This window comes from Enhydra lutris, unplaced genomic scaffold (assembly GCF_002288905.1).
Source record: "Enhydra lutris kenyoni isolate GAN:26980312 unplaced genomic scaffold, ASM228890v2 scaffoldscaffold35, whole genome shotgun sequence".
NCBI lineage: Eukaryota > Metazoa > Chordata > Mammalia > Carnivora > Mustelidae > Enhydra > Enhydra lutris.
The window spans coordinates 3745244-3760016 of NW_019154119.1; the positions used below are offsets into that span (position 1 = coordinate 3745244).

Consider the following 14773-nt stretch of genomic DNA (forward strand, 5'->3'; position numbering starts at 1 on the left):
ACCTGCGGAGCCATTTACGAGAGGAAGTGAGCTGTGGGGGCCCAGGGCCCAAGAGCTGTTCTTAAACTGTTATCATCCTATTTTGTCTTTCAACTGTCCTATACAAGTACTACTACCATCTCCATTTTATGGATGAGGCTAAAGAAACCTAAGATGGGTCGTGACCTTCAAGGGCTTAGAATCTAGTTAAGGAATCAAAATGAGGACTACCCCAGACTTGAGCCCAGGCGAGGCGATGAGGAGGTAGGACTCCTGATTGGCCACATGGCAGACGGGAAGCAACTAGCTGGCCAGGATTGGCCCCGTCCCACCTGGGGACCCTCGGGACCCTAAGGGATCCAGGGGAACCGTCAGTGACAAGCCAAGGTAGAGGTCACGGCCTCATTTGTGGGAAGTGGAGAATGAGGCCTCTAATGACGAGGTGTAGGAATTCGCCTCCAGAATGCCGTGAAGGGAGGAAGGTGCCCATACCGGCTCCTCACGCTCTCGCTGCCGCTCCCCCGCCCAGGAGGAGAAGTCCGACAAGGAGCGCTGGCAGCACCTGGCTGATCTGGCGGACTTTGCTCTGGCCATGAAGGACACGCTCACAAACATCAACAACCAGTCCTTCAACAACTTCATGCTGCGCATCGGTAAGGGTTCTCGGGCCTGCGTGCTCCTTGCTGTGCTCCGAGGCAAGGGCTGCCGCACATCCTGGGCAGGAAGGGCGAGAGACTTAGCCTTGGAGGCGTTTAGGTTGGGGAGGGTCGCACCTGCACGGCTCTGGGACCTTCGGGATCTCTTCCAGATGATCAGACGGCACATCTGGCAACACGGCCATACCTCACGGCGATTAGCCTGCCTTCTGAGCGTGGCTGCGGTCAGGCTGCCTACCCTGGCCCCCCAAGGCAATCTTGCAGGCCTGCGGAGAGCTCTGCTGCCTCAGTCCAGCGTCTTAGGAGTTCACGTCCCCTGCTGTCCCCTCTGTGAAGAGGTGGGGGTGGGATTCTCACTCCTGGCTGAGCTCACAAGACCCCTGCAGTGACAGATACGTGTTGAAACCGGCAACTCCTGTGCTGCATGAATTAGCACGGTGGCCAGGCCAGGACAGACAGGAGACGTGTCTGCCCTCTGGTGGCTTAGAGACGAGCTTCCCGAGGACTGTTCACAGACTTGGGAGCCTTGTGGTTGGGATCAGGTGGTGAATTCTCCGGGAGAGGAGCTGGTGGCTTCTGAGGTGGGATAATGGATGGGATAAATTATGGCTCGTGGCTGTGCTCAGTTTTATGTCCCTCCACCAGGCATGAACAAAGGAGGGGTCCTGGCTGGGGTCATTGGAGCCCGGAAACCACACTATGACATCTGGGGCAATACGGTCAATGTGGCCAGCAGGATGGAGTCCACGGGGGTCATGGGCAACATTCAGGTATGGCCAGCAGCAGAGCAGAGCATGTGCTCAGAAGCAGGGGCCGGGAACAAGATCGGACTAGGGCGTGTTGCCATGCGCTCCTGCCTGTCCATTGGCCCAGGGTATCAAGGGGGTAGCTCTGGAAGGTCGCGGGCAAGGGTGGGAAATACTTCACTCCCCTTTCCAAGACTTGGGCTTAAGCTTTTGGTAACCCTATCCTTTTGGTATGAACTTTCTAATCTCTCGTACCACCGCCAACTTCCCCCTGAAGCCGCCCCGAATCATGCCAGCTGCGTCTGGCAGGAGAGCACCACAAAGCAGGGAGAGGGGACACAAGAACAGGGAGTGATGCTGCCAGAGACAACCCAGGGCTGTCCTTCGGGTCAGCGAGCGCTATTGCTGTGAGAGAGACAGGCCCCAGGCAAACTACCCTGGCCCCTCGTGCGCAGGATAAGGGGCCTGGCCGAAGACATCTGGAAAAGAGCACTACAGGCAGGCTTGTCGGGACCCACAGGCCCCGTGTGGAGACCTCTGGGCGGCCCCGGTCTGAGCTCACACAATGTTCTCCCTCTACAGGTGGTGGAAGAAACACAAGCCATCCTTCGAGAATACGGCTTCCGCTTTGTGAGGCGAGGGCCCATCTTTGTGAAGGGGAAGGGGGAGCTGCTAACCTTTTTCCTGAAGGGGCGTGATAAGCCAGCTGCCTTCCCTAACGGCTCCTCGGTCACCCTGCCCCACCAGGTGGTGGATAACTCCTGAACGGCCTCCAGCTTCACCACAGTCCAGATGGGAAGGGAGAATCTATTTTTTGGAATCAGAGAAAGGCCTTGGGAAAGGACACATGACCAAGTCCCGACATTCCCAAACTGCTGAAGTGCACACTCACATAGACTTTAGGTTTAAAAATCTCCTTAAGCCTTCATTTGTTCATGGATACGTGAGCTCTGAGGGTGGCCATACTCTTCCTCAGTGTGCCTGTAGCTTCCTCAGAGAGTAGGGGTCTTAGACATAGTACTGGAACGGAATCCTTCCAGAGCCCTGGGTCTGACCAGCCCTCCTTCCTCCAGAGAGGCCATGGCCACTGTGAGCAGGAAACGTGTCCGAGGTGGAACAAAGCTGCCTTTGCTTCCCGGCTGGGAGCACAGACGGGAAAGCTGTGCTTCAGACGAGGACGTGGCGGGACAGGACAGCCGAGCAGGCAAGTGTTCTGCTCCCCGGCGCTCACCTGGAAGCCGTCTTTCAAGCTGGAGACCTGCTCGTCTCAGTCTGGTCCAGGTTAGGTGAACTGGCCCTCATGCTATGTTCCTGATAATCTTGAAAGGTTCTTCTGGAACCCCTGCCACCTTAGTCATGACAGCAGAAAGTGCAATATTTCCTTCTACCTGGTGGGAGGGAGGGAAAGGGAATTTATTTCTGAGAGAAAAATATATAAACAGATCTTCTACATTTATATTTTTAACTTTCTGTTTAAAAAAAGAAAACCCACTTTCCGATATTGCCTTGCCTCCTGAGCTCTTGCTACAGTCAGTCGCCTTTGCTACTGCTTTAAAAGAGAATTTACAGGTATTGATAAAGAACAAGACTGTTTTATTAAAAGCTTTATTCAACTTGAATGTGATCATTGTGAAAATTCTGTGCAGTACTTTGCTGACTCACACCACGCATCCTTATCAGGTGCCTGGAAGGCAAGAGCCTGAACTAAGACGGCTGATCGTTCTCAAGCTCCTTTCTTCTAAATGGTGGTCCAAGCCGACTCGACCTGCCCCACGGGCGCCCACACATGTAGGGTTGCTTCCTGGTCACCTGGCCTAGGAAGTGACCGTGTTAGGGCTGGATGCAGCTGTGGGCCCAGGGCAGGACGGGGAGTAAGGACCCCTACTTGTGCCTGGGCAAAGTGGGGACAGGCACTCAACAGCTGGATCCTGCCGGACGCAGGCTTTCACATCCGGGTGCCACCCCTCTACATATTCCCATAAGGAACAAAACATGTCAGCAAGGCTGAGGCCGGGGTTATAATATAAGGAGAAATGATCCTTAGAACTGAGATCAGGAGATGTGGGGAGACAACTGTGCAGCTGTGGCCAAGGGCCTGCAGGAGAGAGAGGAGGGAGGGTCTGCGGCCCCTGACAAGCACAGAGTAAGAGCAGATTTCTGATCACGCTGTTTATAGCTGACTTATTACACTCAACTCTCTACTAACATGTTTAGAAACAAAGTATTAGCTACATACAACCCTGATTATCCATGGTACTTACACGTATTCTTTATAAAACAGTAGCCTAGAACCCAGGGCTTCAAACTAAAGATCAAACACTCTTTTCTTAACCGTGTGATTCCTGTCATAGCAGGAACCTGGAGTGTTCTAAGAACTTTCTTTTCAAAAGTCTCAGGAAAATGAAACAGAATTACTTAAAGCTTTCATAAAAGCTAGGAATACTCTCTAGTTAAAAGGTACATCCTCCCTCTTTCACAACATGCCTTCGACTGCCCCATCACATCCACTCTGATTTTCAGCTAAAACACGATCAGATCGACACCACGACTGTCCGAACCGCCCCTGACCACTCTGATGGGCTGCGCGACTGCTCTCACTGCAAGGATGGTCCCCAGGCAGGGGGTCTGAACCTTTCAACAGTTTTCAGTTCATAGGACCTAGCCTGGGGACTGTGCACAGTATTATTTTACTCACTTTTTGACATGTTCCCAATGAAAATATTCTAGGAGACCAGGCTCATATCCAACTTTTCTCCTTTTCTTGCAAATGAAGTAAACACTTGATGTAGAGGCTTCGAAAAAAACAGATTTTCATGGGATGCTCGCTGTTCTTCCAACGAGGGGGATAACGCGTCCGTTCCTAGAACAGATTATATCGATCTCATTTAGTGCGACTGGAGGAATGAGAACCCAGATCGCTGATGTTCTGGACCCATGTAACCTTTTTTTTTTTTTTTTTCGGTCTGGAACTGAAACTGCCCTTTATTGGACCAATGACATTTTAAGCCCCAAACAGACTCTGCCCAGAAGTCTAAAACCTATAGTGTAAAATCTATGACAGCTTCGAAACTTTCCAACTTCCTAAGAATATTTGATCCTTTTTTTCATTATGTCCCATGTCACATTACTCTGGTCCATTTAACCAAAACAGTTACACAATCTCTCTCAGCCAGTCCTACAGAATTCCCATATACCGAAGGGTCTCTAGAGAGCTAAGTGTATACTTATTTGTCTAATTGGCTGCCTAGTGAAATGAGTCTTCTGGCGCGCTTCACGAGTCACCCCATGACTCGGCCTCATTAGCTGTCTCTCAAGAGGGGTCTCCAATGACGACGAACATAAACTGAAGGAACACTGGCAGAGTCTGACGGAGCAGAGGAGGTAGGAACTAGGGTAATTATGTTTACTTACAAAGAGGAGAGGAAAAATGGTAGAAAGAAGGAAAATAGTCTTTGTATTGTACTGAGTAAATGTCTAGAGTAACAGAAGAGTGGGGCTCCGGGAGAGAATCCACCATTTTACCCTGTTTCATTCCACCTGAACCCCACAGAGCACATCATCATTTCTTTGCCAAGGCGTCCTTCCTCTCACCTTCGTACGTAACGGTGACGTCAGTTGGCAGGGTTGTCGTGAGGTCCTTATACAGCAGTCTGGCACAAAATGGGACCGACTGACCCCGCGGCTCCACTTTGTAAGTGAAGGAGAGCAAGTTGCACAGCGAGTTTCTCCGCAAGGGCCCGGCCAGGAAGGCTGCGAAGTCACTCTGAGGAGGGTGGGGGTCAAAACAGACACAATACAGGATGGTGACAGTTCCAAAGGCAGTAAGTGGTTGTGACACTTCAAACATGTCTACAAAAATACGGCCCGTGAATCAAATTTCAGAGAAATAAAGGGCAGAAAGAAGCCTGTGAAAAGGACTAATGATAAAGACTTATAAGATAACCAAGAGTTGGCAGCATCCTAGAAAGGGCGGCAGGAAGCACTGAATAACGGCCCAGGGCATGAGGGAGATACACAGCCTTTGTGCGGCCGGCGGAGAGGCTGTGTGTCCGCGCGCTCGTATCCGTCTACCCAAAACCCGAGAGCGCCGGAGGCAGTTGGAATGCACGCAAGCGGCAGGGAGAACAGGACACGGAGTTCACAAAATTCACATATTCCTCATCTGCATTCATTTCCCATCTACGTAAAACAATGTTTTAATCCAACCCTAGTTCCATTACAACCCCCAAAAAGGCCAGAGTTTAGACAAAGATGGATAGTACCCCCTATGTATCATCCTGCTCCGCAAGGCACTCGGCACACGGCAGGTCCTCGATAAACCCCTGCTGAAGTGAAAGCACAGAAACTGTACGGACATACGCTGGAGGTACCGTGGGTTCGTTTCCCGACCACCGCAATAAACTGGAATTTTTTTGGTTTCCTAGGACAATTATGTTTATACTACAGTGTAGTCTATTAAGTATGTAGTAACATTATGTCTAAAAAACTAGTGTATACATTTTAGTTAAAAAATACTTTAATTAGGGACGCCTGGGTGGCTCAGTTGGTTAAGCAGCTGCCTTCGGCTCGGGTCATGATCCCAGCGTCCTGGGATCGAGTCCCACATCGGGCTCCTTGCTTGGCGGGGAGCCTGCTTCTGCCTCTGCCTGCCATTCTGTCTGCCTGTGCTCGCTCTCTCTCCCTCTCTCTCTGACAAATAAATAAATAAAAAAATCTTTAAAAAAAAAAAATAATAAAAAAAAAATAAAAAAAATACTTTAATTAAAAAATACTTTATTGCTAAAAAAAAGCTAACCCTCATTTGAACTTTTAATGAGTCACAATCAATGATCAGATCGCCATAACAAATAATGAAAAATTTGGTAATATTGTGAGAAATACCAAAATGTGACACAGAGACACAAAGTGAGAAAATACTGTTGGACAAATGGCACCGATAGGCTTAACACACAGTTGCCACAAACCTTCGATCTGTAGAAAAATGCAGTATCTGCAAAGCACAATGAAGAGAAGTACCATAAAATGAGCTGTGACTGTACTACTCTGTGAAGGGAAGACAGGGTCAAGTATACAAGCCTGACGACCACCATCAGGGAGTAAATAATCCCTTAACCAGCATCCATGCTTCATCAGCATCCACCATTTCAAGAGGAGAAGAAGGTGGAAAACAGCTTGTATATAAATAAGAAACATGCACCATAAGGATAATGGTCAAATTTCGGGCTCAGAATTATAAAGCATTTTAGAATACAAAAGAAAACTTGTTTGCCTCCCCCCTTTCTTTCTCCTTTTAAAGTCTATTCTGAGCTCATAAAATATGATATATAAGATCCCAGACAGGGGCACCTGGGTGGCTCAGTCAGTAAAGCGTCCGCCTTCAGCTCAGGTCATGATCCCAGCATCCCGGGATCGAGCCCCACATCAGGCTTCCTGCTCAGTGGACAGTCTGCTTCTCTCTTTCCCTCTGCCAGTGCCCCTGCTTATACTTTCTCCCTCTCTTTCCCCGTCAAATAGATAAAATCTTTAAAAAAAAACAAACAAACGGGGCGCCTGGGTGGCTCAGTCTGTTAAGCGACTGCCTTCGGCTCAGGTCATGATTCTAGGGTCCTGGGATCGAGCCCCGCATCGGACTCCCTGCTCAGCGGAGAGTCTGCTTCTCCCTCTGCCTACTGCTCTGCCTACTTGTACTCTCTGTCAAATAAATAAAAAACAAAAAACAAAAACAAAACACAGGGCACCTGCATGGCTCAGTGAGTTAAGCCTCTGCCTTTGGCTCAGGTCATGATCCTAGGGTCCTGGGATCGAGCCCCACATAGGGCTCTCTGCTCAGCGGGGAGCCTGCTTCCCCCCCTCTCCCTGCTTATGATCTCTGTCAAATAAATCAATCTTTAAAAAAATAAACAAAAAGACAAACAAAAACCCCAGACAGATACCTGAAGTCGATCTGCCTGGTACTTCCTCCCAGCGTAAGCATTTAGGTATTCACAAAGACAGAACAGGAAGTGCTGAATATTAGTCTGTAAGTATTTTGCAGATATCTCCTCGAGGGGAATGAAGACCGGAATGGAATGGTGATGTATCCGAAGTGGCTTCTGTATGACAAGGTCGACGAAATAGGAATCCAGCAGATTTCCCTCAAAAGCAGTGCTGATGCAGACACAGACCCCGCGGCTGGTCAGCTTCCCACTGAGCCCTGCAGGAAACGAGAGGAGCCTCTCAACAGACAGCAGCAAAGGGAGGGTCTGCTTCAGCACTGCCGTGTACATACAGTATGAGCTCAAACTGTGTTGAAGGAACATCATAGACACTTTCTGCTCACTCTGGCTCCTTTTAAGTTTGAGCTGCTAAAACCAGAGAAAATGGTGGAAAAGATCAAACATCTTAATATCAAATTATGGAAGAAGAGATTTCGAAATTTTCATTTTTACCTCTTCTTTTTCTCGGAGTGTCAATTAATGTACGATAGTCCAGTTCCTTCCACAATCCTCTATGCCACAGATAATGGGCAGGATAAATCCCCACTTTAATGGGGAAACAGAGACTTAATGGGTTCGAACTATTTGATCAGCGGCATCAAGCCAGCCAGCAGCAAAGGCAGTTCTAGTACAAGTTCTGACACACACTGAATAGCTAAAATGAATCCTCTAAGCCAGCCACCAACCAATCTTCTGCAAAAAGAGGCCCATTTTCTAGGTCAAGATGCCTACAGAGAGTATGCCAGCTTTGTAGGTATATGTTGAGGAAGGCAAAAACCCATGCTCATGACATAAGTCCAGGACCAATAATGTGTCTAGCAAACCAACTCACTAAAAACAAGAGACTCGGACTGAAGCAGGTCAGAAAATAAATTATACCTGTGAAACGATATGCCCGCAGGATGGCTTTCACATTTTCCCGTCTTCTTTCCGCAACTTCTTGCTCACTGATTTCCAGGGTTTGGTCAGGTTCTACATTGGCAGCAGATGCTTTAACCTGCAAAATATGCAGTAAATCAAACTGGGTACGGGCATAGCACAGAGTTCTTACCCTGACACAACTAGAAAGAAAGCTAAATGCAGAGGGTTTTTTTGTTTGTTTGCTTAAGATTTTTTATTTATTTATTTGACAGACAGAGATCACCGGTAGGCAGAGAGGCAGCCAGAGAGAGAGGAAGGGAAGCAGGCTCCCTGCTGAGCAGAGAGCCCCATGCGGGGCTCCAGGACCCCAGGATCATGACTCGAGCCGAAGGCAGAGGCTTTAACCCACTGAGCCACCCAGGCGCCCCAAATGCAGAGTTTTTTAAATTATTATGTAATATCTCAAGAAATGCTACAGTAACCAGGTAATGCTATGAATTCACAACAGAGGAAGAACCTTGTGGGTTACAGAAGTAGAAACTGTGCTTGCCTGAAGAACAAATTAGGGCTTTGGTGGGACTGGAGAGTATTGTGAGAGGAACAAGACAAGGGTGTGAGGGAAGTCTAGGATGAGTACAGGGTGAGCAAAGCAATGAAAACATGACATACCACAACTTGAGGGATATAGTTAAAGCCATGTGCTATGGACTGAATGTGAGTATCCCTCAGAATTCACTCGTTGCTAGTGATTAGGTCACAATGTTAGAGCCCTCACGAATGGGATTAGTGCCCTTGTAACTAGTGCCCAGAGGGCTAGCTTGCCGCTTCTACCATGTGAGGCTACATGAGAACAGTACCATCAATGAGGAAACAGGTTCTCACTAGATGGACATTGAATCTGCCGGGTCCACAGTCTTCGACTTCCCAGCCTCTAGAACTGTGAGACATATGTGTTGCTATAAGCCACCCAAATCGTGGTATTTTTGTTACAAGAGCCCATATTGACTAAGACACTGTTTAGTGGGAAATTTATAACCTCAAAAAGGGGAAAAGAAAGACTTAAAAAAAAAAAATTAAGTATTCATCTCAGGAAGCTAAAAAGCAACTTAAATCCAACAAAAATGGTAGAATGATGAGACCATATCAATGATAATACAACACAAATGTACAACAGAAAATTAATAACACCAAAATTAATAAAACTAATACAAAATTGATAAAATTTAAGACTAATCAAGGAGAGAAAAAGAGTGGAACAGTGAACACAAATTACCAAGAATAAAAACAAAAATTACCAGAATAAAAAATGAGACAATATTACTGACTAATCCTACTCACAAGCTGGTAAGTTGTTTGAGAAGGTTCAAACAACTTTATAAAAGTGAGTTTAGATGAAATGGACAAATTCCCTGAGAAATACGACTTATCAAAGATGACCCAAGAGGAAATAGGAAATATAAAACCTTTATATTAATCAAAGAAATTGAAACTGATATATTTTTCAAAGATTTTATTTATTTATTTGACAGAGAGATGGAGAGGGCGAGAGCAGGCACAAGCAAGGGGAACAGCAGGCAGAGGGAGAGAAGCAGGTTCCGCTCTCAGGAGAGAGCCCAATGTGGGGTTCGATCCCAGGACCCTGGGATCATGACCTGAGCTGAAGGCAGACACTTAACCGACTGAGCCACCCAGGATCCCCCAAATTAGAAATTTAAAACCTTCCCACAGAGGAGGCCTGAAGGGCTTTCCTAGGTAATTCTTTATAAAAATTTAAGGAAAAACTACACTATTTTATATAAACTCTACCATCAAATCGAGAAAAAAAAGGGAAAACATCTCAAAATTTGTTTTCTGAGACCAGGTTAAATGTGATGTCAAAACCTGACAAGGACATTAAAAAAAAATTCGTAAGACAATCTCATGAACTGAGATGTAAAAGTCCAATTAGCAAATATGAGCAAATAAAATTCAGCATTATATAGAAAGGATAACACATCAAGCCAAATTAGGTTTACTCCAAAAAAGTAAGCCATTATCAAACACCAACCAATATGTAGCACCACATTAATAAAAGAAGAGAAACATGACCACTTTAATATATGCAGTAAAAACATTTAATAAACCTCAATACCTGATCACAATTAAAACTCTAGCAAACTAGCCATACAAGAGGATTTCCTTAATCTGATAAGAGTATACAAAATTTAGAGGGAACATGTTAACCCTAAGACTATTTCTACTCAACAATATAATGAAGATCTCAGCTAACAGAATGAGGCAAGAAAAACAAGTTACAAGGATTGGCAAGCAGTAAAACTGTGATCGTCTGCATATGACAGGATTCCAAATGTAGAAATCCCCAAAGAATAGAGAGATAAATAGAATGTAGATTTAGCAAAGTTGTGAAATATAAAGTCAGTATGCAAAAATCTAATATATTTCTACACGACAATTTGAAAATCAAATTTCTAAAAAACAATCCAGGTATCAGAGGTCATCAAAATGTGGCTTGTGGGTCAGACCTAATTGGACACTTATTTCTGTAGATAAGGTTTCACACCCATTAATTTACATATTGTTTGCGCCGCTTCACAATACAACAGCAGAGCTAAGTAGCTGCGTTGGGACCATCTGGTTCACAAAGCTTCATATACTGACGATCTGGCCTCACACAGGAAAAGTCTGCTGACCCCTGCCTTATATGGTAACATCAGGAAAAATCAAATACACAAAGACAAATATAATGACTGATTTAAGACCTCTACACATAAAACTACACACATTGCTGAGAGATTGAAGAACTAAATAAATGGAGAGAGAGATCATGTACACTGGCTGGAAGATGCAATGCTGAAAATATTTCAGTTCTCTCCAAACTGGTGGATAGATTCAATGCAATCCCAAATCAAATTTATAGATTTGTTTTTGGAAACTGATGGCTGATGCCCCAATTTATGAAAAATTCAAGGGGCCAAGAGTAGCCCAAGATAATTCTGAAAAAGAGGACATATATGACAGATGTATATCATATAGGACATATATACAGTAAATGAACCTCTGGTACTAGCACAAAGACAAAAAGACCGATGGAACAGAAGTCAGAAACAGGCCCGCAAGGGACCCAAAGATCCATTACAATACAATGGGGAAAGAGTGGACTTCAGAAAGGGATACTGGATGCAGTGGATATCCATATGGAAAACCAAAAAAAGTATGACCTCTATTGCATACCATACACAAAAATCAATTCCAGATGAACTGTAATTCTTAAAGTACAAAGTATAATAGAGCTTTCAGAAAGTACCACAGAACAGCTTCATCATCTTAAGTCAGGCAAAGATTTATTAAAAGAAAACAAAAGCAGTAAGTCTAAAGTTAGATTCCTAAATCAAACTTCACTGAAATGAAGACTTTCTTTTCATCACAAGACACCATTAGAGAGTGAAAAGGCAAGCCACAGGCCAAGAGAAAATTCGTAATAAATATCCCAAACAAAGAATTCATATTCAAAATAAGTAAAGATTCTACAATGCAGTAAGAGATAGACAATGCAATAACATTTCTGTGCAAGCCTTGAAAAGCACATTTCACAACAGAAGACTTTCAAGTTTCCAATACAAGCCCTTAACAGCATTAGTTATCAGGCGATAGAGATTCTAGGACACTCCCACCAGAGAGACGGATTTTTTAAACTGACAATATCAAGTTCTGGTAAAGATGCACAACAATGGAAATCTCATACCCTGCTGCTGGGAATGAAAATTGGTAAAATCACTTCAGAAACTGTTCGGCAGTATTTACTAAAGGCCTAGCAACTCTACAAGGTATATACCCTGTGACCTAGCAACTCTACAAGGTATATACCCAATAGAAAAGTATCTATTTTTCCATCAAAAGACAGAAACAAGAATGTTTCACAGCCCCAAAGTGAAACAACCCAAATAACCCAAATGTCACCGACAATACAATTTAGTAAATAAGTTGTGGACTATTCATAAAATGGAATTACTATACAGCAACAAAAAAGAATGACCGCTAGATGCAGCAGTCTGGATCAATCTCACAGAACATTCAGGAAAAAAAAAGTCAGACAAGAAAGAGTTTATACTATTCACATTTATATAAAGTCCAATGATGTGGTGTTTTATGAAGCATTTCCTTGCCTGTGTAGGAGTTATTAGAGAAGCAGAGGTACAGAAAGAGAAATAACTAGCAGACTACTGCAATAATCCTGGCACCCAAATCACCTAGTAAACATTTTACAACATGCGGATAATACTTGAAGTACAAAGACAATTTAAAGGAAAATCTGACAGGTCATGCTGACTCTGGGCTTGAGAGAAAACTGAAAAGAGGGAAGAACTGAAGTTCACTGTGTCGTTTCAAGTGTGGGTAAGGGAAAGATGGCGCTAATGACAAAAGCGCCAATGACTCAAGTCAGGCTGAGACTGAAGTTAAGACTCGTGCGTCTGAGTGCCGGCTAAGAAATGATTCGAAGAACCTGCCTGGCCTGTCGGTGGTGTCTGACAATTACCGGTTCATACTGGTATTAGCGGACTCTACAGCACTGATCACTTGAGATTTATAAATTGTGGCTAATGTCCAACATTTTAGCTGACCCAAATTCTGAAAAGAGTCACCCTCTGTTCCCCCTGCAGTGTTTCCTGTCAAGGGCTGAAATCAATCCAGGAAGATCACAGGTGAAACCCAGGATACAAATCTGCTAATTCCCAGATCATTCCTGCTCTTTACACTCTCGGAAAACCTGCTAACGTTACCCTTGCACTCACTCTGGCTTGACGCTGCTTTGCTTCAGCTCTCAGCTCATCTCGCAGACATCTCAGTTTATGAATCTTGGTCCTAAGAGTACCTTCGACGGCCTGTGCTCTCTGCAGATCTTCTGAGTTTTTACGGGATCTATTCACTTGAATCTCTAGTCTTTCCAAGTGAGCTAAAACACCTGAGGAAAGAAAAAAGGCAATTTCACAAGAAGCCAGGGATTTCTAACTCTGGCAACAGGAAACATTTCAGGGGGAACAAAGGGTGACTCTTTTCAGAATTTGGGTCAGCTAAAATGTTGGACATTAGCCACAATTTATAAAACCAGAGAAGGTGACAAGAGAAATCAATGACAAGCCACCTCACAGCTCAGCACTAATGTACAAGCAGTCCCTGATCAGGACACTGTCCAAAGAGAGCATTTTCTGAATATAACTCATCTCAGTTACCCATGATAATAAGGACCCAGGGGAAAACGAGGTCACCAAATTCAGACTTTCTCAGAACCTTTTTTTAAAATGTAGAATGATTTTTTAAATTGTCTTTTATGCATGTTTTCCCAAAGCGCTAATGCATAACTCTTTGGATTTAGACATCCAGAGAAACTTAAATTAAGTACTTTAAAGCTCCAAAAAGTATTATTCACACAGGACTATAAAGACACACACTAGCGTGAACTGCCTACCAGTACTACTGGGTATTAGAAAGGAAAACAAGTTCATGGTTGGATAGAAATTCAGAGGCAAATCTCAGTTCCCAAGAGCTTAAAGACCAATACAGGAAAGGTCACAGTTTCAAAATGCCAATCAAGTCTAACAACGAACCACCTGCTGAACATTTCCTACATCTAAAGACTCTTGTGCTAGAGGCTTCACTTGCAAACCATGTAAAGAATGAAAGCATGAAGAGAATTAAGTCCTTATCTAATCTCTACAACCACCACCATAAGGCTATTCTTTGCCTCCACTTTCCAAATGAAGAAATTAAGGCAGAGAAAGGTAAAATAACTTGCCTAAGGCTACAGTATTTCTAAGGGCAGAGCCGGGACTCAAACCTAGGCCTAACCAACACCAAAGTCACTGCCTGGCATCGACCCTTCCACAGGCATAATGCATAGATGACCCCAAAAAGTCCTGGAAAGAGACCTCACTGGCTAGAACTGTAACTCGGAATATAAACACTGAGCATATTATGAACGCTACCCTATCGGTTTAGAAAGGGGCAGGAGCCTAGAAATGTTTTAAGTAATTTTCCTTGTGCCATGAATGATCTTAGCTGCCTGTCCCTTTCAGTCTCCTGTCTGTTCCTTTCACCATAATGCTCCCAAACAGGCCAGGTCACACCCGTCAGAGGAGGAAAGGGCTCCTTTAACCTAGGGGTCGTCTTGGCAGCAGTGGGGGGGGGGGGGGGGGGAGGCGACCCTGTGAATACCTCCTCTGGACTTGCCGTCATTCGCCCACTCCATCTCCTCAGACTTCCACAGGACCCCTGTGAAGCTGGCAGGCAAGCGGTAACAGACACCCAGATTTCCTTGCTGGTAAAAGAAAAAGGGCAAGAAAATCACACCTATTCACGGCAGGACGCGCACAACTCAGGAACGCACCGTCGGCCTCCGGACACCAACCTGCCCCAGAACACGCCGTTATAAGAGGCCGTTCAGCCTTCCACCCTAGTCACGGTCCCGTCCGTCACCAAGTCTTACGTTTACTCTTACCTCCGCTCCTCTCGCTTAGGCAGGACGAGAACGAAGAGTTCCCGCCGTCCACTCCTTCAAAAA

At 45.1% G+C, this 14773-nt stretch overlaps 2 protein-coding genes across 3 annotated transcripts in view; one reads left to right on the plus strand and one right to left on the minus strand.

Moving 5' to 3' along the window:
- The window catches only part of LOC111154044 (adenylate cyclase 3), a 78624-nt gene extending 76464 nt beyond the window's left edge, over nucleotides 1-2160 (plus strand). The window contains exons 20-22 of one of the 2 annotated variants that reach the window (XM_022513399.1): nucleotides 509-632; nucleotides 1281-1405; nucleotides 1964-2160. In XM_022513399.1, the coding sequence (XP_022369107.1) occupies nucleotides 509-632; nucleotides 1281-1405; nucleotides 1964-2146 (432 nt within the window). In that variant the 3' untranslated portion in view covers nucleotides 2147-2160. Of the gene's footprint in view, nucleotides 1-508; nucleotides 633-1280 lie in introns of both variants that reach the window. The other variant, XM_022513398.1, reaches the window with a different exon arrangement.
- A 548-nt stretch (nucleotides 2161-2708) lies between these two features.
- Nucleotides 2709-14772, minus strand: LOC111154045 (centromere protein O). Its single transcript, XM_022513400.1, has 8 exons — nucleotides 14711-14772; nucleotides 14428-14530; nucleotides 13008-13177; nucleotides 8236-8353; nucleotides 7315-7574; nucleotides 4973-5144; nucleotides 4077-4241; nucleotides 2709-2769 (listed from the first exon to the last, which is right to left on the minus strand). The coding sequence occupies exons 2-7, from the start codon at nucleotides 14459-14461 to the stop codon at nucleotides 4105-4107; spliced, it is 891 nt and encodes a 296-aa protein (XP_022369108.1). The 5' UTR covers nucleotides 14462-14530; nucleotides 14711-14772; the 3' UTR covers nucleotides 2709-2769; nucleotides 4077-4104.
- Nucleotide 14773: the final 1 nt, after the last annotated feature.